At 35.3% G+C, this 24,843-nt stretch overlaps 1 protein-coding gene across 1 annotated transcript in view; it reads left to right on the top strand.

Moving 5' to 3' along the window:
* The first annotated feature begins 587 nt into the window (after nucleotides 1–587).
* The window catches only part of LOC136799033 (uncharacterized), a 32,367-nt gene continuing 8,111 nt past the window's right edge, over nucleotides 588–24,843 (top strand). The window contains exons 1-17 of the mRNA XM_067055712.1: nucleotides 588–647; nucleotides 1,523–1,599; nucleotides 1,843–1,920; nucleotides 2,267–2,388; nucleotides 2,888–2,981; nucleotides 4,205–4,358; nucleotides 4,583–4,749; nucleotides 5,284–5,380; nucleotides 6,007–6,112; nucleotides 7,900–7,995; nucleotides 11,382–11,512; nucleotides 12,475–12,587; nucleotides 12,883–13,196; nucleotides 14,311–14,428; nucleotides 15,364–15,432; nucleotides 15,955–16,046; nucleotides 23,436–23,517. Coding sequence (XP_066911813.1) covers nucleotides 588–647; nucleotides 1,523–1,599; nucleotides 1,843–1,920; nucleotides 2,267–2,388; nucleotides 2,888–2,981; nucleotides 4,205–4,358; nucleotides 4,583–4,749; nucleotides 5,284–5,380; nucleotides 6,007–6,112; nucleotides 7,900–7,995; nucleotides 11,382–11,512; nucleotides 12,475–12,587; nucleotides 12,883–13,196; nucleotides 14,311–14,428; nucleotides 15,364–15,432; nucleotides 15,955–16,046; nucleotides 23,436–23,517 — 1,970 coding nt within the window. The remainder of the gene's footprint in view (nucleotides 648–1,522; nucleotides 1,600–1,842; nucleotides 1,921–2,266; nucleotides 2,389–2,887; nucleotides 2,982–4,204; nucleotides 4,359–4,582; nucleotides 4,750–5,283; nucleotides 5,381–6,006; nucleotides 6,113–7,899; nucleotides 7,996–11,381; nucleotides 11,513–12,474; nucleotides 12,588–12,882; nucleotides 13,197–14,310; nucleotides 14,429–15,363; nucleotides 15,433–15,954; nucleotides 16,047–23,435; nucleotides 23,518–24,843) is intronic.

Here is a 24,843-nt window from a genome sequence, read left to right as displayed (position 1 = left end):
CGACTTTAAATGCTCTTGCACATCTCTGACTTACTTAAAATTTTCTTATGTCAGCTGCACAGAAAGAGGAGTTAATCTTGTTTACTTGAAAGAACATAGAAAACATATAACATAAGCTACGTCATAAATTTTGAAAAAAAGGGATTTTTAAATGGCCATAGAAAGTGATTGAAAAAAAATCTCTTGAAGTGAGATAGCTCATTTTAATCTCCCTGGAGTAATTTTTCCAAAAACTCTAAAAAAACAATACCTAAAATCAGACCAGACGTCCCCTTTAGACATTAAAGTCCGTGATTGTAGTCCTGCCATCTTGCTTTTAATTTTTAATATTCCCAATGGGGATAGAAAATCTATTGTTCCCGAGCTTGGAATATCCCACCGGGGCCGAAATTGTAGGGTATTTTGTCCACCGGGGACGACATTTTGGTAACATTTTTCAGTGGGGCTAAAGTTCCAGCTTCTGTGACACAGGGGTGTCATCGTTTTCAAGGAGATCACAGCCAGTTGGATGGACTATGTATTGGTGAATATTATATTTCTAATTGCTCATCATGTCCCTATTTTTTATAGGCAGAACACTTCAAATTATGGATAAAGTACAAGACAGGATGAAGAAATCAGGCAAATATTGGATCAGGCTTATCAAGGTAATAATGATTTTAATTAAATACACCTTTTCGATCGTAGCCGCCAATTGCCGCGCGGGTTTTTTTTTTCTCCGTTTACCACCCCTATAACCGTCCCAGTCTTTTTTTTCGTACCAATAGACAATAGAAAAAGATGTCAAAAAGGATTAGATCGAGTTTAGGGGGATAATTAGATAATAAAGTGACGAAAAGGTGTATTAAAAATATGCTACTAATTGATTTTACCTAGCAGGTAGTGACCATTCAAAAGTACGTACCTTATCGGGGAAAACTTCTTTCGGGGAAAAGTGACGAAATTTTGGCCAAACGACGAATATTTTTCTCCGACGAAAATTTTCCCCGGCCTTAATGCGTTTACCAACTACCAGCAAGTGACGAATATTTTTCCCCGATAAAAATTTTCCCCGAAGAAAATTTTCCCGGACGAAGTTTTCCTCGATATCGATAAGGTACTTTTTTCAGTCAGTGAGAGGGAAGGGGGAGGAGTACTATGAAAACATACGTAAGCGTACAAGGGGGAGGGGGTTCAAATATTGCTTATATTTATGTATACATACTTTTTGAATGGTCCCCAACCAATTTATACATTGTTGAAAAGTGCTAGATCTGCCTACAAACGCCTTCGATCTTCTTTCCTTAACTTTGTGCCTTTTGTCGTCGTTTTGATGCATTCTCTGAGACGAAACTGCGTCAGAAACATATTTTATGACAGAGGTCATCTAATAAACCAACGACCCTCGTTTTTTATTTTTCAATCTTTCCCATCCTCTTTCCGAGGACCTCGTTCTTTATATTTGTAAATATTTACAAATAAAATATCTGCCCCCTCCCCATATACCTCAATCTTCTTTTTGCAACGCGACATTTTATTTTAGGTCAATTGCGCAAATCCCACAATCCAAGATCAAAAATTGCCAGAATGTGAAAAGAAAAGATCTTTTGTTGCTTCTAAGTAAGCCCATTCTCTTTACCTTTGTTCTGTATCTGTAATATGCACGTGTTTTATAAGAACAAACTATAAGAACATACTGCTCCGATGTCCAAAATATTAAGATCAAGTTAAGAAAAGAAGCATAAATGGATTTCTTTTTTGAAAGAATCTCTTGTTTTTTTTATGATTTACACACAAGTCTAAATTTCCTTGTCTTTACTCATGCGTAAACCATAAGTCAAATCATCTTTTTCCTTTTCATAGGATGAAAGGCAAAGTGGTGCAACCTTACTCTTTATCAGAACTGTTCAGCGTTTCCAGCTTTGAAGCACAGGTTATCAGGTCTGTATACATATAACATTTCTGTTAAATAAAATCCTCATTGGCACAGCATCAGGCCTTTCATGAGCATGTTGCTGCCTGCGGTGCTGTATGTCCATTTTTGAAGAAACAGCGCTTCGTCAAAGCTCATTTTAGAAGAAACGGCGCCTTCTTGCTTCGGCTTCTTGTTTTTTCTTAGTACAACTTCAGATCAATGTCACCTAAGAAAAAGTTTTTTTGAGAAAAAATGGTATAAGTAAGAGGGAAAAATATTTTTGATATGATGATGTCCATCGGTAAATAAGGTTCTGCCGTTTAGTGTCTTGTTCAGAAATCTGTGTTATAAAATCTCAATTTCTTGTTTTAGTTTTGTGTACAACCATATGGTATCATTTGCTCAGAACGAAGAAGAAGCCTACCAGGCTATGGAACATGTCAAAGGCTCCAAAGATTTAATTTTCATGTACACTAAAGGATACGGCAGTCAAGGTTGGCATTAACTTTTACTCGCAGACTGAGTAGGATTCTTTTTTTAGCTAGTTGGGCGGACAAAAATAGTTGACTGAATCTCGATGGGGATTGATATTCCCATATTTTTACGGCTTGGGATTTGAATTCCGTTGTTTTCAAGTTCAGAAAAATGGATGAAAAAAGTAGCACAATATTTTATAGTGAGGATTAACTTTCCACTGATGACGATATTTTGGCCAATTTTTCTTTGGGAAGGGGGTGTTATACTTTCGTAGAAGGACGTTTTTAGTCAAGGGCGGCTTGGATTTTTAAGAATTTGTTGTCCATTGTTTTTGAATGCTTTTGAAGAATGACATCTTATCATTTATCGAAGTTGAATCAATTACTGTATTCTATAAAACTCTCAAATGGCTTCAAAAACCTTAAATTTCTATCGTTTTCGTCGTTTGGTTTCCTGAGCAAGTTTATACATTATGGATGTTTTTATATTCAACCAACTTCTTCTTATTTTTTTTAGATCACTACAAATTTTTGAAATTTGCGATCGACCGTTTCGGAAAGTATCAGTTTCTGTTGTGCACTGATCAAGGAATTATAGAAAAGATGTTTGGGTGAGTAGTCCTAATAAGTATCTACGCTTTTTTTATATAAGAAGAATTTTGTAAGAACAATGAGGCTCAAAATCACCAAAAAATAAGAACAATTTAAGAACAATGATGGGCCTGAAATGACTCAATTTCAAGCAATTTAGGGGTTAAAGTAGACTAGTAAACTAGTCGGTTATTACTTATAATAAAACTGTCAATCAAATAATGTAAATACTAATTAAATATTCAGCGCGCGTGAGAGAAAAGGAAAATAACCGACTAGAAGCTACTTCCGAGGCCTTTTTCTCTTCACCTAAAATCGTACGGAGAGACATACAGATTTCTGTATGTCTGACCCGTGCGGGATTGCATTTATAATGTTACTATGAAATATCATTTATTCAAAAAAGTTGGATGGATTCTCAAAAACCTAAAAAAGGTTGTAAAATTAAACAACGTTTTTTGAGGGAAGAAGCTTCTAGTCACCTCACCTCTTCGATTCTTTTTATTTGGAGCTTGAATTTTTTATATATGGGTCTGTTTTCAACGACTAGTTTACTAGTCTAGAGTTAAAGTAGTAAACATTGGGTATAACGCCTAAAATACCAAGATTAACAAGATCAGGATAAGAGCAATTTGAGACTCAAAGTGCCAAAAAGAAGAGCCGAGGCTCAGAAAGATTTTACTGGTTCTTATAAAAAAAGTGTAGTTGTCTAGACTCAAAATCTCACCTGTACAAAGTAGATTTAGACAGAAATAGAAAAAAGAAGAAATTGTTTTTCTCACTTAAAGTAGAGTGCATTGTAAATTTCTTGTGTCTCAGTAAAAGGAACATATATGGGATAAATCCGTTACACGAGATTTCCAGGCGTAAAATACGTATATAATTAGACCACGTTCAGAAGTTAGGGTTTTGTATCGCTCCGAAACGAAACTGTTCCGAAACACTTACTGAACGCGAAATTTGTAATGTTAAAAAAAAACATGTTACAAAGCAAAACAGATCGAAATGCTTTCGCCCCACTATTTTCATTGGAACGGCACTGCTCTGTTTCGTTTCTTCGAAACGTTCTGTAATGAGTATGAAGTGCCGGTTCATATATGAAGCAGATTTTTAAATCTGAGAAACTGAGAAGCAAATCTCAGAAGTAGAGATACAGGAATGAAACTCGAAAAAAAGCGTTTGACCGTAAAGGTAGGGTGATCATATATGATGACTGATCATATTTATCTTTGATCTCTTTTAGGAAGCAGAAGTCTGACGAATTTGGACTTTGGTATTTTGAATGTGCAAAGACAATGAAGGGCGGCCAATGTCCACAACATCAGTTCAAAGGTCAAACTTTCCCACGTCCAGAAGTCATGGAGAGCTTTTTGGATTTTGGATACAAAGCTAAACTAGTGAGTCACTTGTGTTCTTATTCTATTCTTAGTACATAGTCTGGGGTTTAAAATTTGTGGATAGAAATTAACAAGAAAGAGATAACGATTTCATGTGTCTCTTAGATATAATTTTCACTAATCTGCAAAATATTTTTGCCGGATTCTATTTGGCTAATTCAGGTATCATTTAAGAAAATGACGAACTTTTTGACCTTAGAATTATCCTTTTTATTACTTCACAGGTTGAGATTAAAACAGATGGGACAACAGACCTACCAGAGGGTGTCACTATTTTATATCTCATCGTTGATAGTGATTCTGAACGCACGCGAATGCTCTCTTTGGCCCAAGATGCGATTAGTCAAGTCAATTCAAAGAATGGTTTGATTCAACCGGTCATGGTCGACGCGTAAGAAGTTACACTTTTTTCTATGAAAAAATATTAAGAACAGGTTAAGAACATTTTAAGGGTTTGTGACCTCTAAAAAACACCCGATTTCTTAAGAACATGGGAGAAAATGCTCACAAAATAAGAACTTTCTAGGCTTAAAAAAAACTCAAAAGTTAAGAACATCTGAAGGCTTCAGAAATTTTGGATGTTTTTGTAAAGAAAACATGTATTTGAGATTTTTCTATTTTCTTGCTAAATTTAACCTCGTTTTGTGTGTCATGGTATCTTTGGAACAAAAGGAAGGAACCTAGAAATTTTTTTAAATGGCTGTTTATTTCTCCTGTTTTTTAAGGCACGTTTTGTATATTTCTCCAGTTTCAATATGCGTACTGGGCCATGAAGATTTTCTAATTTTTATCTTCGCGTTTGTTTTATTTTTGCAAATCACTGGCTTAGCACAGATTGAACTTTTTTTGACGTTTGGTGCAATTATGACTCCCTTTTCAGTGTTATTTTAGTCAAAAAATTTGTTATTTATCTTTATATATACAGGAGAAAATTCAATAACTTGGAATTCTTTGGTGCCATAACAAAAGACATGTTGCCAACCGTTGCTATCGAACTTGCTGACCGAAGAGATTCAGAACAGGTTTTTCTCATACATTTTTTCGTATTTTTTTAATCAAATAAACAAAAGGTTTGCTGCAGAGCATTCCGGACATTTCTTATAAGGATGCAGATCAGACGCGATCATAAACGCTTTTTTGCAGCTTGACGTGTGGTCCTTTTTATTTTATCTTTGCCACAAATCAAGATTATGACCTTGCGTACCATAATTTCATTTTCACTGAATTTTTAATGATAATGAGTTCAATGATTCATTTTCAATAAGCTGATTTTTCTCAAAACTCTTTTTTACACCCCTGTGTCACAGACCCTGGAAAATTTGGCAAAAGTTTCGTCCCTATTGGAAAGATTGACTTGGAAATTGACTTTGATTTCACCCCCATTCGAGATTCAATGTTTAAAAATTGCACTCAAAATCCATCCCCTCTGGATTTTTGGATTTTTTAACCTTGGACGAATAGAATTTCTATCCTCATTGGGATTTCAAACGGAGTTTTTATCCCCACTGAGGAAAAAAAGTTCCACCGGAGCTGTGAGACAGGGGTGTTTTTTGTATATCTGTTTGAACCCTCCCTTTCTCCATGTTCACCGCACAAAATAGACAAAATAGACAATTATTTTTGTGAAAATATCAACCTTCATCATTAGAAATTCTTCGAGCATTTCCCTCCAGAAAAAGCACTTGACGATATTGGTCTCACTGATTTCATCACAAATGTAGTCAATGATCTGGATAATTTCTCAATCCAAATGAGTGAGTAATGTTCATATCAATTATTAGATTAATCATATCACCACCCGGGGGTACTAGGTCCGCGAGATGACGGGTATTTCCGAGCCAAAGTTCGAAAATTGATCCTTAGAGAGACTGGATTTCAAAAATTGTGTCCTTTTCTTGACGTTTTTGCCACCCTTAGATAAACTATTTCCCCAAGATTTCAGCCAAAATTTACAAATTTTAGTTCGAATTTCAAGAATTTATGATCCTTTGAGGGAATTGATTTTTTGGAGGTCCTATAAATTAACCTTTGTCCGTTCGTTCGTTATTAGCTTTCCTCATGATTGGCTCGTTAGTTTTTTCTGATTTTTTGAACAAAGATGCATAACTATAAACCCTCGAATGTGACGGAGCCCGATTTTCAAAAAAAAAGATTTGTGGGCAAATTTGGGCCAAAAAACGGCTAAAAAACGGGTTTTTTGGACTTTGTGAAAAATTAAGTCGTTAATTTTTTCTGATTTTTTGCATGAAAGTAGGGTACCATCGTAGGTAAAAGATGGCTTAAGCGAATTTTTGGCTCAAAAAACGCATGTTTATCTATAAGAATCACTATTAATAAGCATACATCAATGTTTTTAGTCAAATTACTCAATTTTTTATTGGGATTTTTGCTCAGGAGGGCTTACTTTTAAAGAATATATGTGTTTCGACATGAAATTTTGGTTGCTTGGCGTGTTTTTATAGAATAACTGGCCAAATTCGATATTTTTTTATAAGCACATTATCAATTACTTAGGTATTAGCTTTTCTCGAGATTGGCTCTTTCATTCTTTACGATTTTTTGAACAAAGATGCATAACTATAAACCCTCGAATGTGACGGAGCCCGATTTTCAAAAAAAAAATTTGGGCAAATTTGGGCCAAAAAACGGCTAAAAAATGGGTTTTTTGGACTTTGTGAAAAATTGGATCATTAATTTTTTCTGATTTTTTGCAGGAAAGTAAGGTGCCATCATAGGTAAAATACATTTCAAGCAGATGTTTGCAAAAAAATTTAGTTGGCTCAAAAAACGCATGTTTGTCTATAAGAATCACTATTAATAAGCATACATCAATGTTCTTAAAATTACTGAATTTTTTGATGAGATGTTTTTTTGCTTTTGAAGTCTTGAATATGAAAGAATATTTCAAGAGCGTGAAATTTTGGTTTCTAAACGTGTTTTTTTAATAAAAAACAAACGACTAATTTTAATAGATCGTCACTATTTGTGTTCTGAATGATTGTTTAATGGTCACGCTTATGTAGATATCAATTATATATGTGTTAAATGCATAACCAGGTAGGTCCATAAAAGTATCACTTGTTATTTTTGTAATAAATTGGAACCCTTACACAGACTCAATTGTTTTTCATTGGTTTTTGTACCCTTTTTAGAGAATTTCAAGGGTGTGAAAAAGGGATATTTATGGCTCGCACATACCTGGCACCTATTCTGCCTAAACCTCCCCCGGTATTATTATCACCATGCCCTAATCCAAAATAACGAATTCTTGACTCTTGAGCCGCTGAAAGTATTAGGGGACCTAGACTCTACAATTCGTGTACCATTATTTTTGCTCATTTTTATTGTCCAAATTAGTCGTCCAGTATACTAGACTGTGTGTGAACCTTACTTAAACTTGGGATTCGTTCCAAAATTTGTTGAAAAGAAAAGATTTTGATTCCAAAATGAGGCTTAGCTGTAACTGGTTTAAAACAACAATAAAACGAAAAATATAGTATTTTATAATTACATCATTTATGTTTCTTTCTATTTTCTACAGACGATATCTATCATGTGGACACCATCCCATTCTTCAGAGTGGACCGACAGCTCCCAAATAACAAAGCACCCATTTTCGTAGCTGGATGTATTGACGGTAAGTGTATCACCCCTCTTTTACAATCACCGACCTTTATATATCCCTGGACCAAACTATATCCGGCATCTTTGATCGAAGTCTTTTTTAAATTGGTACCCTTAAAGAAGCCATTGCAGTGTTAAAAATTAACGTCTAACGACGCTACATCATCAAAAGTTTTCGAGACAAAGTAGAACTAGCGCTCTCAATGTATTTACCAGTGGATACCCCTTAAAACCACATACCCCTTAAAACCCACAATGTTGCATTTTTGGCTTTCATAACTACCAGATTTAATTTTATGTGGTATGTTTCACTTTTTTACAACCTCTTATAAATGTTCTTTCATAAAATACCAAATTTTAAGGATTTTAAAGATGCTAAAGTATCTTAAAATTCGAAGTTATTCAAAATTTTATCAAAAATCCCTTCAAAAAATCAGGTTTTTTGGACCTAGAAATTACACAATTGAATTTAAGGTCATAAAACCTATACTTTTTAGATACCTATACTTATGGTAGGTATGAAAAATCATTTTCATCTTCGTGAATAGACCCCAACGAAAATGACAGGCCCTTAAAATTCTACTTTAAAGCACTTTTATGGTGATGATCAATAAAATCTGAAAATCGACTTTCTCAAAACCTGGTCATGTTGCATACCAAAATGTCACAAATTTGATGGAGATTTAGAAAAACATTAGAACCATAGGTCAAAAATGAAGCGAATGAAGGTTTTGGCCTTTCGTAGCCGTTTTTGACGAAAAAACCACACACAATTGCATTATGGGCATGAAATCCTGAAAAATGAAAATATTGTTGTGGGAATGAATTTCTAGCAAGTCTTTGAACCATTGGATCACGAAGCAACACCAAATTTGTATCCATCAGCTTGAGTATCCCGTTAGCAAGGGTCGGACTTTGTGGTTTTTAGCCTTATTTTTGTAGGTTTTAAGGGGTATTTTGATTTTAACACATATTTTTGAGATCATTTAGGTACTAATGGTATATTCATAACATTAGTAACTTTACAGTGAATCACTGTTCAAAATTTGAGGTCAAAAGAACTTTTTTGTAAAAAGTTATTCGAGAAAAACCATTTTGTAGGTTTTAAGGGGTAAATAGCTAAAACTGCACTTTTTCACTTCCTCGTGAAAAACTGAAAACTGTTTTCTACAAAACATCACTGCTAGGGAAGACAATCATAGACAACGTACTTTCAACACAAAAAGTTTCAGCCTTACACTCCAACTAAACAATGAGATAGAGGGTACCACTTTTTATTGTGGGTTTTAAGGGGTATCCACTGGTACACCGCTATTGTATAGTGCCGCTATTAGGATACCACTTTTCACTTTTCGGCCGGTTCATACTGTACCACCTGTACTCTCCTTTGCTTTAGGTTGAAATGAATGAAGTCTTAAAAGACCTTGTTTTTTAATGTTAGCTTTGCGGTAGAGTCCAGAGAGGATACAAAGTGAATTCTTTTGAATTTTATTAAAAGGTTATATCTAACGTTCATGATAAAAGTGACTATTTATTTATAAAGCTTAATGTAAAATACTAGAGTTGAACAAGTAAGAAATACTGGCTTCGGGCAGAGTCTTCGCTGTTTGGCTCAACCAATAGATCGTACGGTTACGGACCATCTCTATTATCTATTATCTATCCCAATGTTATTAGCTAGGGCATAAGCTCATTTGATGAACCAGCTAATGGCTTCCGTTTCCGGTCCATTAGCGGGTTACGATCAAGGGTTATTACAGATCTAAATGATCATTTCACGTTGTATCAAATTGGTAAATCAATTACTGAAACCCAATAATATATGATGATCTAGGATTAGGAGATAATCTAGGATTAGGAGATAATCTAGGATTAGATCCTCGTGGACGATACCGATAACTATGTACTTAATACAAAATGGTACTCAATGCTTTCTGCTTGATGAGAAACTTGATGCGCAATTAGAAAAAACAAATAGGGTAAAAACAAATAGGAACCAACTAATATTGCACTCAAAAGAAGACCTATAAAGTTCACTGTCTTTGTATCTACTTAACAAAAGAGCTGATAATCTCTTACACAGCTAACTTTGATTATGTCCTTACCTGTACTTCATCAACTTTGAGAACCTTTCCTTTTTTAAGTTGAGACTTATTTGAAAAATTGATCAAAATTTTTTTTCTTCATTTTTACAGTTCTAATTGTTAAATAGCATACTTTTTTTGTTCTTTTTTGTTCTATCGGCACTTTTATGTTGTTGTGTGATAATCCCTTCCCTATTATTAAAATCCCAAACATATACTTGCAACCAGGTAGTCATCCCATTGATTAGTCGGGTAATCTCTATATGGATGGCTAGAGCCTGACCTGCTCCCTAACCTAATTATATTGTAATTTTTTCACATATTGTAAATTCTAGTTTAAATTATGCAGGCAAATAAATAATTTTTGAATTGAATTGAATTTGGTAATTAGAGCATTTTCCAGGGAGAAAAGTGGGACCTTCGGGTTGCCTCTAGACTAGAGTCTACTTCTTTGCTTTTTGATGATTTTAATGGCGCTGAGTGCAGTGAAGTAGACTAGAGGATTGCGCCAACTTGATTTTTTTCACTTAATTTGTTTTCAAAAATTATATGAAAACAGCAAAACAATAAAATATTTTCAAAAATCCCATCAAAGTTAATGAAATGATAATGAAAATACAAAAATACTCCAAACTTTGAAAACGATGGATCCCTCTTTGTCATAGTTTTCTGTTTGTTTTTCGCCAAAAAGTGGATCTAGTGGTATGGATTTGCTACCACCTCAAGCAAAGCCAAAGCAAAGCAAAGCCACTTATCAGTGCCCTCCAGCCTATCAAAAAGCTATAAGTGGCCCTCGGCCTGGGCTAGGTCTGACTACGGTCGAAGGCTTAATTACTTAGTTAATAGGTTTTTCGTTTGAAGATGGAAGCCCGTCACCCAAACGAGTCTTCCAATTAGAATGTTTGGCGATGCTTCAAATCGAAGATATTTAATTAGGTCCACCTTTTTTTCCTCTTCTAGTAAATACATTTAATAAAAATAATATCCGCTGACTACTCATACACATTTTTTTATAAGCAAGTCAAATTTTCGGGTTGGGGCTGGAGTTGCTTAGCATTCTTTCGAGCTTCCTTTTTGAAAACTTAAAATTACATTATTGACTTTGTTATTATACCATTTTATACTTATTGGGTCAATGACTATCGTTTGCCACGATTAGATTATCTAAAGAGCCTTTATTTTTCGTGATGGTGAAAAAATCAGCTAATTTGAGGGCTCCAGCTTTAGCAACCTGGTTGCATATAAAGAACAAATGTGTAAATAATTTTCCCAATTTCCCCTAAATGGCTTTTGTCGTTCTTATCTCTTGTTTTAGACGAACGTTACCAAGACGTCTGTGAGGAACTTTCATTCGCGCTACGTCATTTGGCACGTACCGTGCTTCAAGACCCGGACGCAAAGCTGGAGTTTGCTTATATTGATTACACCGGTGATCAGACGGCAAGGGTTAGTACATGTTTTTTATAAGAACAAAATATATAAGAACATAAGGTTTCGATGGCCAAACATTTAAGAACAAGTTAAAAACATTTTAAGGCTATATATAATTTTACCAAATACTAATCGTAGCACTATAGGGGAGTGAACCACTCCAATCATCATAAATATTTCAAAAAAACATATAACTATTTTCTGTCTAGTGCTCGATTGCACAGACCATCAATTGACAATCCACTTGATTCAACAACTTGGTCTATGCGTACTCTAAAACACCCGGTTTCTAAGGAAAATGGACAAAAATGGTCACGAAATGGTGAAAACAAAAACATGTTTAAGAACATTTTTAGGGTTAAAATTCAAAATGTTAAGAACATCCTAAGGATTAAAATTTTTTGGATGTTCTTATAAAAAACAACCTGTAACAACTGACCCCGAACTAAACTAAAATTTTTGAAATGAAAACATACACCCCTGTCGCGTTTGTTTTGCTGTTAATAAGAATCCAAACAGGAAAAATTCTGTAGCCACTGGAATCGGAGTTGTTTTCGGTCTAAGTTATCAGGAATTCTTTCAAATGCCCCTTCCCATAGAATGTCGGTTATTTTTAGACGGATTCCATTTCAACTCCCCCTTAGAAATTCTACTTCATTTAAAACTAATTTATTCTATTTTATAATTTTATAATTAGTTCCTCAAAAGATTTTAGTTTTTACATAAGCGTTCCCGTTTCATATCAGACACATATTTCATATCAGGACAGTGTCTATCTATTGTTACATTGTGCTGATATAAGCAAAAAAGTGTTTTTTCTTTTCCTCTTTCTGACCAATCTTGCTTCACATCCGTGTAAATCCAATGTGAAAAATCTTGTGAATTAAAATTGACGAGCTAGCAAACGATATCACTCTTAGTTATAAAAACAAAACCTTTAGAATTTATAACTAACCCTTTATTTTTCCTCGCCTTAGGATTACCCAACAGCTGGTATTTATATGGAACAAGTTATGATACAGGAAATGAAGATGGGTGAAAGGAAAAACCTTTACACAAACATGCTTCAATTTGTTAACCAATACATGAAGTAAGTTTTGTAATAAGTTTGCAGCTGTTTCAATAGTGCTCAAAATAATAACCATAACCATACAAAGAAATTACAACTTTTTGGACCTACCTCGGAGGTCCTTTAAATTAACCTCTGTTCGTCCTTGGGGTTTGAGCCAAAATTTGGAATTTAGAATTTTTCCGCGTGGATTAAAATTTCGTGAAAAAGGGCCAAATTTTGGTAAAATTGCAAAAAATATCCATGCGAAATTTAATACAATTTAGTTACTTAACATAGAAATACTACCCGTAAAATTTTATTTTCTTTATTGTAGAACCAACATCAAACCAGTACCCGCCTCATCATGTGATCTACAGCCAGTATCTGTCAAAGCTGTTGACAAATCGTCCGCTGACGTCAACAAAGAAGATATTGACGAACTTAATGCGTTACAGGATGATGAAATCCGTAAAGACAGCGCTAAAATCGACACGTTATTTTACCGTGACGGAGTTCCGAAGTTGACGGATCAAACGTTCAATTCGACGTTATTGAAAGAGGAGTTGTTAGCCGTCTTGTTTTTCGCCGAGTTTGATAGTAATAGTATCTTGATGCAACCATTGTTCTCGAAAATCAATGAAATGATTTGTAAGAGTTTATTCCTGATATGCACCTCTGCAATGACTTCACGAAATTATGTAACTTTTCAAATTTTTCCCACCCAATAGGTCACTTTTTCTATTGGGTGGAAAATTTTAAAAGTTCTCAGAAGGCTCTCCAGTGGTGCATATCATGAAGTGTTATTCGTTTCATAGAATTGTCTTTTATTTTATTTTGTCCCCTTTTTAAGGTTGAATATAATTTCAAAAGATTGTACATGCCTTCATATTTTTCATTACTGCGGGCATACACCCCAACTAAGATAAAAATGCCAAGAGAGGGCGGATGGATCGCGGCGCGGCGATACTAAGGACCTAACGGTACACGACCAAAAAAATCGAGTGATATCTTACATCACCCCAGCGGTTGGTACTTAATGGGTTACCATGATTAAACTTAGATCATATCGCTGGGTTTCGTTGGTACATCGAAATATTTTTTTCGGTGATCCTATAAAAAGACCCCCAGTGGTTGTTCAATACTAAAATTTCATAGTAAGTAAGTCTGCGACCGCAGTCGGAGGCGACCCGAAGGCTCCTCTTTTGATAGCTATCTACCCGAAGGTAGGGGAGGGCGCCACTCTTTCTCCCTGGATTTCTCCACTTACCCTTGATCCTTCTCTTAGTTGCTGAGCATCAAGCAGAGAGGCATCAAGCATTGAGTTTCAAGCCCGAAGGGCCAGAGGTCAATCTCTTTGGTAGGATTTGAAGCCAACAAATCCTACCAAAGTTGCGCGGCCTTGAGCGACCCGCCTGGTTTTTACACAAATGACAGATTGAAACTAAAATTTACCGCTTAATCTCGAAAAATATATCACTCGAAAACAAAGGAATTGCTAGATTCAATCCGTCATCAAAAATACGGCGCATATTTTAAGGCTTCAATTTTTCTTGTCTGAGAAAGGTTAGAGATTGACCTCTAGCCCTTCGGGCTTGAAACTCAATGGCATCAAGTACCATTTTGGGAATCTTTGGTATGACCCGGCTGGGGGTTGAACCCACAACCTTGCGAACCGTAACCGGATGCTCTACCACTGTACTACGGTCGCTAAATAAAAAATTTCATGATATCACTCTAAACGCTTCTTTTCATTCTTTCTCAGCTAAAGAAACAAGTGGAGATTTAACGACCATTAAGTTAGCGAAAGTAGATTGTTTCAGCGAATTCAACATTTGTAAACACTTGGTGATTGTTCACTACCCTCAAATCAGAATCTACAGGTGAGTCAGCATCATCAACCCACTCCATATTTACTCTTCTCAAGTTAAGGCTTGGGACACTGACCTTTATATATCCCTGGACCAAGCTATATCCGCCATCTTTGACCGAAGTTTTTTTCTGAATTGGTATCCATAAAGAAGCCATTGCAGTGTTCAAAATTAACGTTCAACGGCGCTACATCGTCAAAAGTTTTCGAGGGAAAGTAGATCTAGCGCTCTCGATGCATTTACGCCAAACTTCGATCAAATTTTTTGCTTGGCCGGGATTGAGAAATTTTGTCCAGGATATATAAAGGTCAGTGCTTGGGGACACGAGAAGTTTTTTTCGCGTTGGTGCAATGCAGCATGCTCCATCCCACCAACCTGAAACGCTTTCACGTGTCTCCACCCCATTTTTCTTTCTACCAATAAAAGTGAAATCTCACTTTTATCCCTGGGACAAAACCAGCGTGTTTTGTGTATATTCCTCACTTTTTGTCCCATGAAACAAAAAAAGTAACCATGAGACACGCACTTTTTTTCTTGTGTTGGTGGGATAGGGCATGTTGCATTGCACCAACGCTAAAAAAACTCCTTGTGTCCCTAAGCCTTTACAGTCAACTCTCTCTAATTCGAACCTCTACTATTCGAATCTTTTTTATAATTCGAAATAAAATATTGGTTTCCTCATCTTGGAAGTAGCATAAAATGCTCTCTGTAATTCGAATATTTCCCTAATTCGAAGAAAATTCCTGGTCCCTTGAAGATCGAATTAGAGAAAGTCAACTGTATGTTAAGATCATTGCAAGCCTCGCTTTCAGATACTGCACCCTACGGAAGGTCCTGAATAAACGTCTTCCCTCCGGTTATTAGTTTTCGAAATTTTGCATGTTAACTTTACCAATAAAGTAACGTTGTTATATCACTTCCTATATCTTCATTCATCTCTGTTATAGCAATGGAGAACATGTCTCAAAATACAGCGGTGTTTTGGATGAAGAAAACATATTGAAAGCACTCAGATTGTGAGTTTCATATTTTTTCATCCCTTTGGAAGGGGGGTTTTTCCTAGTCAGGAATTTCTATGCTTTTGGGGATGTTTACCCAATTGACCATCTCTTTTAAGGCAATATTAGTCTGATAAGCATTCGAACGATTTCAACGCCAAAACCTTGGTTCATCGGCATTTTTTTTCAAGATTTTAAGATGCCAAAAAAAAGGGGAGATTAAAGCCCGTCTGCACCCTGCCTCTTCTTCTTTTCATTGTTCTTTATTTGAACCCAAATACAAACTTCTTCCGTCTCAGATGGGTTTCCGTCTTAGTGAAGTTAATAAAGAGGTATTTTTGTCTCAAAATTCTGTATAATTCACCGAAATTTCAAGCTTATATGCTAAATTTCTATTTAAAATCCGTTTTCTGTCTCAGAAGAAAAACCTTGGTTTGACCACTGTAAATAATAGGCTGTGTGGCATTTCTTGAAAATCAAATAAGAGAGAAGTTAATTCCACTTCTCTAATATTCTGACACAATTTCATCTATATTTCAGATACCAAAAACCTGCTTTGACAGAAATGACAGTCAAAACAAGCTCTTCATTCACGGGAGATTTTTTGGCTTATTTTGCATCTAAAGATCAAGGTATATCATCAGAATACATTTTTTGATTTTCTCATCCCAAATTTTCAGTGCTAAATAGCAATAGCACTTTATGCTAGTGTGACACGGGTATAAAATGTCAAGGAAAAGCTGAATGGTCAGGCCCTAATTCTTCCTAAGGTGTCACGCAATCCGAGTTCGAACAGGTAGCTTACGCACGATCTATATATGAAGATATAGAAAGCAGTGGCGTGGTGGGAAAATTTCTCTGGGGTGGCCAAGGCAAACACGGCGCCCTTTTTAAAGATTTTTTGTTTTTGGCGTCCCTCTAAATTTCTGGACACAAAAAAGAGAGTGTGCGAGCGAAGCGAGCCAGAAAATTTTGAGTTTTTGAGGTGATGAGGGGCGCCATTCTTGTTTTTTCATTTATCAATCTTTCGATATGGGCGCCTGAAAAATCCTTCTTGGCGCCCCTTATTTTTGGACCCCCCTTCTCAAAAGGGCTCCGCTGGGGGGGCCTGGCCCCCCTGGCCCCCCCTGCCACCACGCCACTGATAGAAAGGCCAAGACACAACAAACTGACAAGATTGATCTCCACTTTTAGATATAAAATTAAGTATATTTTAGTATAGAAATTGTTATAGAAAATCACAAATAGAAAATAAAATTGAGTTTTTCCAGAAATAGTCCGTGCCGGGGGGGGGGGGTGGCATGTTGAAGATATCGGTTATCTAGGGGGTTAACGATTTTTGTTCAAAAGTGGATATCCAGGGGGTTAAATATCTACAAGGAGACGGGTATCCAGGGGGTAAAGTGTCTTTTTAAGTAAAAATTACGATATCCAGGGGCTTATGATACTTTGCGCAAAGTAACGGAATTTCGTTCTGTCTTTTTCTCTTTTCTCTTTTTCTTAAATCAGGGGGTACAGGGGGGGGTCATGCAGTTATTATATAAACACTATGACAATTACTACCGTGGTGGTATATAAACCAAAATTTGGGAAAACAGTTACTCCACCAGTGGACTAACTGCAACATCCGTGGTGCCTAAGCCCAAAATTGTCGATTTTGGTAGGATATGGTGTACTAAGTGAGCACATTTTTCAATTTTTCACTTAAAATTTTAGGTTTTTAAAAATTCCGGAAGCAAAAAAATTCAAAACATTTTTTTCAAAAGTAAAAAAAAAATCACAAAATTTTTTCTTCAATCAAGGCATGAAAGATATTTTAACAAACTTGGAAAATGATTGAGATATTTAACTCTTGAACGGTCGTTAATAAGACGTACCCAGTAAATTGTATCAAAAATGATGAATTCAGTGAAAAAATTGCCAAATTTGGCATTTTTGGGGGTGGTATACACCAATTTTGAGGGTAAAATCAGTTAGTACACTATGGAATAACTGCAAGGGTGGTGGCGTTTGTAGAAAATGTCCAAAATTGCAGTTACTCCACATAGTGTCAAGGAGTAACTGCAAGACCCCCCCCCCTGGGGGTAATGTATATCTGCAAAAATTGATCTTGTTTATCAAAAATTGTTAAACAATTTAAAAAAAGATTTTTCTTATAAGAAAATCGATGGATTAAGATTCCAGACTTCTCCTGTAAGATTTCTTTTCTGGTCTATCAATCAAATAATCAAAAAATATTTTATTGAAAAAACTATAAATTTTCAAGTTACAGATTATAGTCAAGCTTTTCGCTATTTCATAGAATGAGACAAAGAAGTTAGACCTTCGTTTACAACTTGATATTTAGCGAAGTTCCGTCTTATATCAATAAAATTTGAAGCCATTTTACTATTTGATTGCAAGAGACAGGAATATAAGACTTTGTCTACAACTTGATATTTAGCGAAATTCCGTCTTATATCAATAAACGTTGAAGCCATTTTACTATTTGATTGCAAGAGACAGGGATGTAAGACTTCGTTTACAACTTGATATTTAGCGAAATTCCGTCTTATATCAATAAACGTTGAAGCCATTTTACTATTTGATTGCAAGAAACAGGGATGTAAGACTTCGTTTACAACTTGATATTTAGCGGAATTCCGTCTTGTATCAATAAACTTTGAACTCAGCCCCACTGGAAAATTTGGCAAAAATTTCGTTTTTCGAAATTCATGTTTAAAAATTGCACTCCAAACCAAAGTGGATTTTTTAACCTTGGAACAATAGATTTTCTATCCCCATTGGGGTTTCAATATGAATTTTTATCTTCACTGAGGAAAAAAGTTCGACCGGGGCTGGCTGCGAGACAGGGTTGTTTTAAATATCAAGTTCTAAGCGAAGGTTACTTGGTCTTAGCTTTTATATCTGTTTCCTTCTTTGTAAAAGTAAAATGATTTCAAGTTTATTGATATAAGACGGAATTTTGCTAAATATCAAGTTGTAAACGAAGGTTCATATTAGTCTCACATCCCTGTTTCATTCTTTGTAAAAGTAAAATAATTTCAAGTTTATTGATATAAGACAGAATTTTGCTAAATATCAAGCTGTAAACGAAGGTTCATATTAGTCTCACATCCCTGTCTCATTCTATGAAAAAGTAAGTTGACTTCAAGTTTATTGATATAAGACGGAATTTCGCTAAATATCAGGTTCTGAATGAAGGTTCATTAGTCTTACAACCCTGTTTCATTCTTTGAAAAAGTAAAACGACTTCAAGTTTATTGATATAAAACGGAATTTCGCTAAATATTAAGTTGTAAATGGAAGTGCTAGTTAGTCTTACATCCCTGTCTCATTCTTTGTAAAAGTAAAATGACTTCAAGTTTATTGATATAAGACGGAATTTTGCTAAATATCAGGTTCTGAATGAAGGTTCCAAAGTGTTTCTTCATCTTTCTCATTTGAAATAAAGATGCAAGATGTCTCTAAAACTTTATTGATAGGATAGGAAGTAATTTTATAAATCTCCAAAGCCTATAAAACTTTGGTAATGATATGGTATTTAGTTATTCGCTGCATCATTGATTGCTATATCAAAACGCTTTGCTTACAACAGTGGAAACAACTATAAGCACGAAGAGAAAAAAATCATACACAAAGTTTTCTATACAACGTACGACTAAATACAACAATGAGATTAATTCACTTGAAAAAGTTCTCTTTCTCTCGAAAGAGCGAATCTTGTTTTTTGTGCGCTACGACCCCCGTGTTGAAGAAAAGTGAAGTTTAGTGCATGAAATGGGTTTTGAATAAAGTGTACCTTTTCCACAATTTTTAGACGAATTTTAAACTTAAAATGTGTATTTATGCAAAAGAATACTTCTATGTGTCATTTGGGAATAAATTTTCTAGGAGTTGTCCAATTAGAAGAAGGTTTTAATTTTTAACGGAATTCCGTTACTTTGCGTAAAGTATCATAAGCCATATCCACAATCCTACAAGAAATATTTGAGACAAAGGGGAGTTCCCGGTGTAATTTTGAACACCACAATTGATTTTCAAGCGCCTTAAACTACAGTTGGAAAGTAGAGTTTTAACTCTGAGTTTTAACATGAGACTTAAGACTTAGGGCCTTAGGATCTCAGGATTTAAAAGCTCAAATTTGCTCGAATGAGACTTGGAATATAGCCTAGAAGCCACCAAACCCCTCTAAAATCAAAATATTCAATGGAAGAAAGTGGAAGTGCTAAAATAGCAATTCTCGCCCGAACTTTAAATTCTGAAAAACGTTAAAATACACTAAAATCTCAATATATTTCGAGGGAGATTGCAGGTAGGTAGTAGGATATCCACGGGGTTTTATACTTCGAAAAATCAATATCCTCAACAGTGGGGGTAAAATTAAATGGCCCATTGAATCTACTTAGTCAAGGTTTACTTAACTAAATACTGGTGTCCCATTTCCATTTGAGAAATCTAGACGTATCATTTAAATGATAAACCAACACCATATAAAAAGTTCAGAATATTCCAATAAAGATATACTTTTGTCGTTTTTTTGTGCCAAATATTTCAGCACCGATTGTAGGCTGTAACAAATTTATTATGTACCAGTAAGTATGATTCAGCAATTAGTTTTTCTACCCGGTTTAATGACGTTTAAGGGTGTTTTGAGGTAGACTAGCAAACTAGTCTGTAAATTAATCATGTCAGAGGGCGGGAACATAAAGGCGGCGGGCGTTTGCTAGAATAGGAGCTGCGTAGGAGAGCGAGCAAAAGTTGGTGAGAGGCTGCTGATTTACAGACTAGAACATTCTGCCACGGCTTCATTTTGGTGGTTTTGAGAACGGAGGAGTGCTTTCCTAAATTTTGGAGGGAGAAAAGCCGACAGACCACTTTGTTTTGAATTTTTGGTGGTAAAAGGATGAGCCACTTATCCACAAAGTTTTGAAACTTTTACATCTTTGTGTTTTTGTTATTCATACATTCTTAGAAAGGTAAGTATTTGCAATTTAGCTTCAGTTTTCTACAATCATCAAAAGTGTACAAGGATTATTCAGTTTTCCCTATGCAGGTTGGTGGCTTTTTGCTAGCCTCTTTCATTCAAGGTAAAGAAATATTTTTTCTATTTTGGTTCCACCTAAATACTTTTTGCTTTTTTATTTTAGTACTTACAGACTACTGGTTAAGGAACTTGATTATTCTAGCAGTCTAGTCTCATTGTGGCTAAGTGAACCTCTCCAACACCCTTTTTACGAATACAACAGTAGCAGTAACACTAACCAGGCAGGAACTCTTCTCAAAAGTACCCAGCAATATAACCTTTTTGAAAAAATGTTGACACTATTTTTAGAATAATAACATATCATAATAATCAATAATTCTGACACTTTTAATATCTCAAGATAAACTAAAACAGGTTTTCAAGTCGTACCAAGAATTTTAGTCAACATAATATGCAGTTGACTAAAGTTTTTGGTACGGTTTGAAAACCATTTGTAGGTTATCGTGAGAATAAACAGCGTTTCCTGGTTAGTTTAAAAAAACTCCAAAGATTCTCTCTCTCATCACTCTCAATGTCATTACTCCCAGGCTGCTGTCTGACAGCCCAACCCTCTTGCTACAAAAAACAACCTGTCCTGACTGTCAGCATGTAACGTACCAGCCAAACACAGGAAAATTACACTTACGCATAGAAAATTAAATAGATAGACCTTTTGCTAGTTTAAGATGTCATGTTGAAATAATTAAGTATTTCAGTCTGTCATGAAAAATGTAACATCGACATGCACAAATTTAATTTGTGAAAAATTGAAATTTGCAGAATTTAGTGCTGTGATAAGATAGCTCTGATGAAAAATCCAGAATTTATTTGGTGACAGAAAAGTTTTTGGGTACATCTATTCATAATTTTAGAAAGAAGAGAATTATTGTAAATTCTGACATTTTTCTATACATTGTGGCTGTGCTGAAGAATTTTCTCGTCACACCAAAAATGCTGAAAAGTTTACCTTACACTTTAAGATTTATGGCTAATTTTTTTAAGAGTTTTCTTACCACACTAATCTTACAATTTAATATTATAATTATGTAAATTAAAGTTAACTATTCGAGAAATTTTTGTTGTCAAACTGAAAATTTTCACCGTAATATAAATTCTGACAAATTTTCATCTACGTACAACTATAATTTTTCGGGAAATCCCACTTGTTCGACAGTTATTAGTTCGACACCCATTTGCTCGACAACCACTTGTTTGACACTCTTTTCTCAAACAACTGGTCTGTCGAACAACTATATAGGTTGTCGAACAAGTGGATTGTCAATCAACTGGGTTGTCGATCATTTTGGCACCCATTTGTTCAACAACCCACTTGTTCGACATCCAATTTGACAAGAATTTGTTGAACAAGTGAGCTGTGGAAATAAAATTAACTTCACACTTGAAGATTTATGGCTAAATTTTTTTAGAGTTTTCTTGCCACACTAATCTGGCAATTACAAAATATGTAAATGTTTTTAAGTGATAGTACAGTACATTTGAGAAATTTTTGTTGCCAAACTGAGAATTCTTAATTTTCTCCATAAATCCTGCTAAATTTCCCGCTACGTAAGTATAAGTTTTGGAAAAATTACTAGAATTGAGTAAAACATAAGCATGGTGAAAAAATTTAATCATTTTCAAATCTTAAGACTTTTAATATTTTATTATTTGAAAGAAAATGTTTTTTGGAGAAATTTGTCAGTGCTGCTTTACCATAACTTTATTTCTACTCAAAACTGTAATTTTATCATAGGGATAGATATAGATACGGTACGTATTCAACTCAAAACAAAGGGATAACCAGGTAGATATTCACAAAAGTTTGTTGCACTTCCAATACGTACCGTGAGATTGGGTAACTTGCATCAGTGGAGGCTAACATGCATCTCACGGTACGTATTGGAAATGCATAGCCCTCAAATGAAAGACCTGGCCTGGCTGGTCATTAAAATACAAAATTAGATCAAGACAAAAATGGTACAGTAGAGCTGGGAGCGGAGCTGCGTAGTTGTATTTTAATGACCAGACAGGTCATTCATTTGAGGGCTATGCATGTTAGCCTCCACTGATGCAAGTTACCCACTATCACGGTACGACATTGTGTCAGTAACGTGTAGTAGTCTCTGGTAGTACAACAACCATATATTTTTGATAAAGAACCTTTGACTTGTGAGTCCTGGAAAATTAAAAAGTCTTATGTTTGAATGTCAGTAAATAATTGTTAGGGTACTACGTACCTGGGTTATCCCTTTGATTACCACATGTAAACCTAGGAAAAAGAAAGCTAAAATGAAAAAAAAAACTCACACTCCATAGTGTTTACAATCTGAATACTCCATTCCTAAAATTGAATGAGTTATGAATAGGAAAAGATAACAAGTTCTGATAACTGATGTTACAAGATTTTCCATCTTCTCTTGCCTCTCAAATCAAAACAAAAAACAACCAAAAATGAGCCAAAGAATTTTGAATCATGAAGAACAGCCACATATATATACACAAAGAAGAGACTCATCAAATAAGAAACAAGAAACAAAACATCTATATTCAAATAAAAATTTCCACTAGAAGTCAGCCATTTTTCTTCCAATCACTCACTCCTCAAAAATCAAAACAACACGATCTGCGACTTTGACGGAAGTTTTTATTTCTGATTTCACGAATTTCTCAAAGTTCATTCATTTCTACAACGCCGAAATCTGGCGTTGTAAGATTGGGGCTTCAGCTTAGCCGTTTTTTCCTTCCTGGGGTTTCGCTCCAGTCGGGCTTTCAGCCCTTGCCGCCGACAAAATTTCTTCCTACTCTTACCTAACTCCTAAGCTCACTTTTCCCGCGTGATACCGTTCCAGCCCGACTGGCGTGCCAGTCTAGTTTTGAGGGTGTAAAAAGTGAAAAATTTACTGCCATGGTGGGCGACATTTTTTTTCGGACTAGATACTCGAATTTATAATTTCTAGCTTGTTATAGTACTTTCCTTTATCAATTTCTTCTTTAGATTTTGAGGTTTACAAAAAGATGGCCGAGGAGAATTATGGGAAACATCAATTCGCTTATGTCATCGACCAACCACAAAATATGTATGTATAAATTTCGTGACACTGATCTCTAACTGCTTGACTGAATCGGCCATGTCCAATTTTGAAGCTTACTTTAGGCGTACAAACTTTCGCGAGGACGAAAAATCGCGAAATTCACGACATTTACTTTTGCGAATTTAACGAAAAAATTATTTTCGCGAGCATAAACTTTCGCCAATCAAGACATAATATTGAGAATTTTCACATGAAAAATGGCTTAGAAGGACAAATACTTCTTGGATTGGCTTGCAACATTTGTCCTTTGACTTATTGGTCTTTTAGCAGGCTATAAGTGCCATAAAAGTTACATTTTATTCAAAGTTTGAAGTTTTACAGATTTTCTATTTTGTCAAGAATTTTTCGCGAGCATAAACTTTCGCGAATGGCCCTTCCTAGAATTTTTAAATACATTTATTTTCGCGAAAAGGGCCAAAATTCGCGAAAATCGTGAAAGTTTGTACGCCTAAAGTAGTCTGCCAACTTGTTTTCAATTTCGGTCGTTAACAGCGTGATTCGAATGTTTTGAAATTCGAACATCTGAAAATCTAAGGTCAATATTAGGAAAACAACATGGCGGACACTAGTTGTCTTCAAAACTGGACACACTTCCACGGGTAATTTGTGAGCAGTTAGACTATCAAGTGTGAAGGAATCTAAAAGCTGTCGTTACTTCTCAGTTTGAAAAAGAACTCTGACTCAGGATTCATTTAACAACGAAAGCCTTTTAAGCACGTGGCAAATACTGTTAAGGCTCGCCGTTAATTTTCTTCGGAGCTCGAACTGTTTTCCAGATCTTAAGCTGGACGTGCCTCTTTATCGTCCGGACTCACAACTCGAACTCATTATTTCCCAAGTATTTGATTACAGTTTTGGAGGCTCGAAAGACTTCTCAATGTTGCTGAGCATTGAGTTAGATGTTCGACAGAGAGAATATTACCTTATCGGCTATTTTTTAAGGCCTGCCCTTATTGGCGTTCTTCTTCCGTCGCTGGCGTAATGATGGCCAGCGTAAGGGATCGGAATTGAATTAGGCCAAGGCTAAAAAAAGAAAAATTGAGCTTTGGCGTGATAAGGGTTACAGGGTCCGGTGCTAAATTAGGACCGGTGTAAAAACTGCCGATAAGCTGGTCACTTTTCCATTCCACGTCTTATTTTTTCACACGAAAATGTCTCAAGAAAAATTCATTTATTGTTTTTTTATGAAAATATATTTAATAAAAAAGAAGTAATAACAAATTTAAACAAAGAAATAATTACAAATAAATAAAAAAACCATGGAAAAATAATGCTCGACGTCGTATGTACAGTTCTGTGCAGCGTAAGGGA

The sequence above is a fragment of the Clytia hemisphaerica genome, unplaced genomic scaffold (genome assembly GCF_902728285.1).
Source record: "Clytia hemisphaerica strain Z4C2 unplaced genomic scaffold, Clytia hemisphaerica genome assembly, whole genome shotgun sequence".
In the NCBI taxonomy this organism is placed as follows: domain Eukaryota; kingdom Metazoa; phylum Cnidaria; class Hydrozoa; order Leptothecata; family Clytiidae; genus Clytia; species Clytia hemisphaerica.
This window is presented reverse-complemented; position numbering and strand designations above follow the sequence as displayed.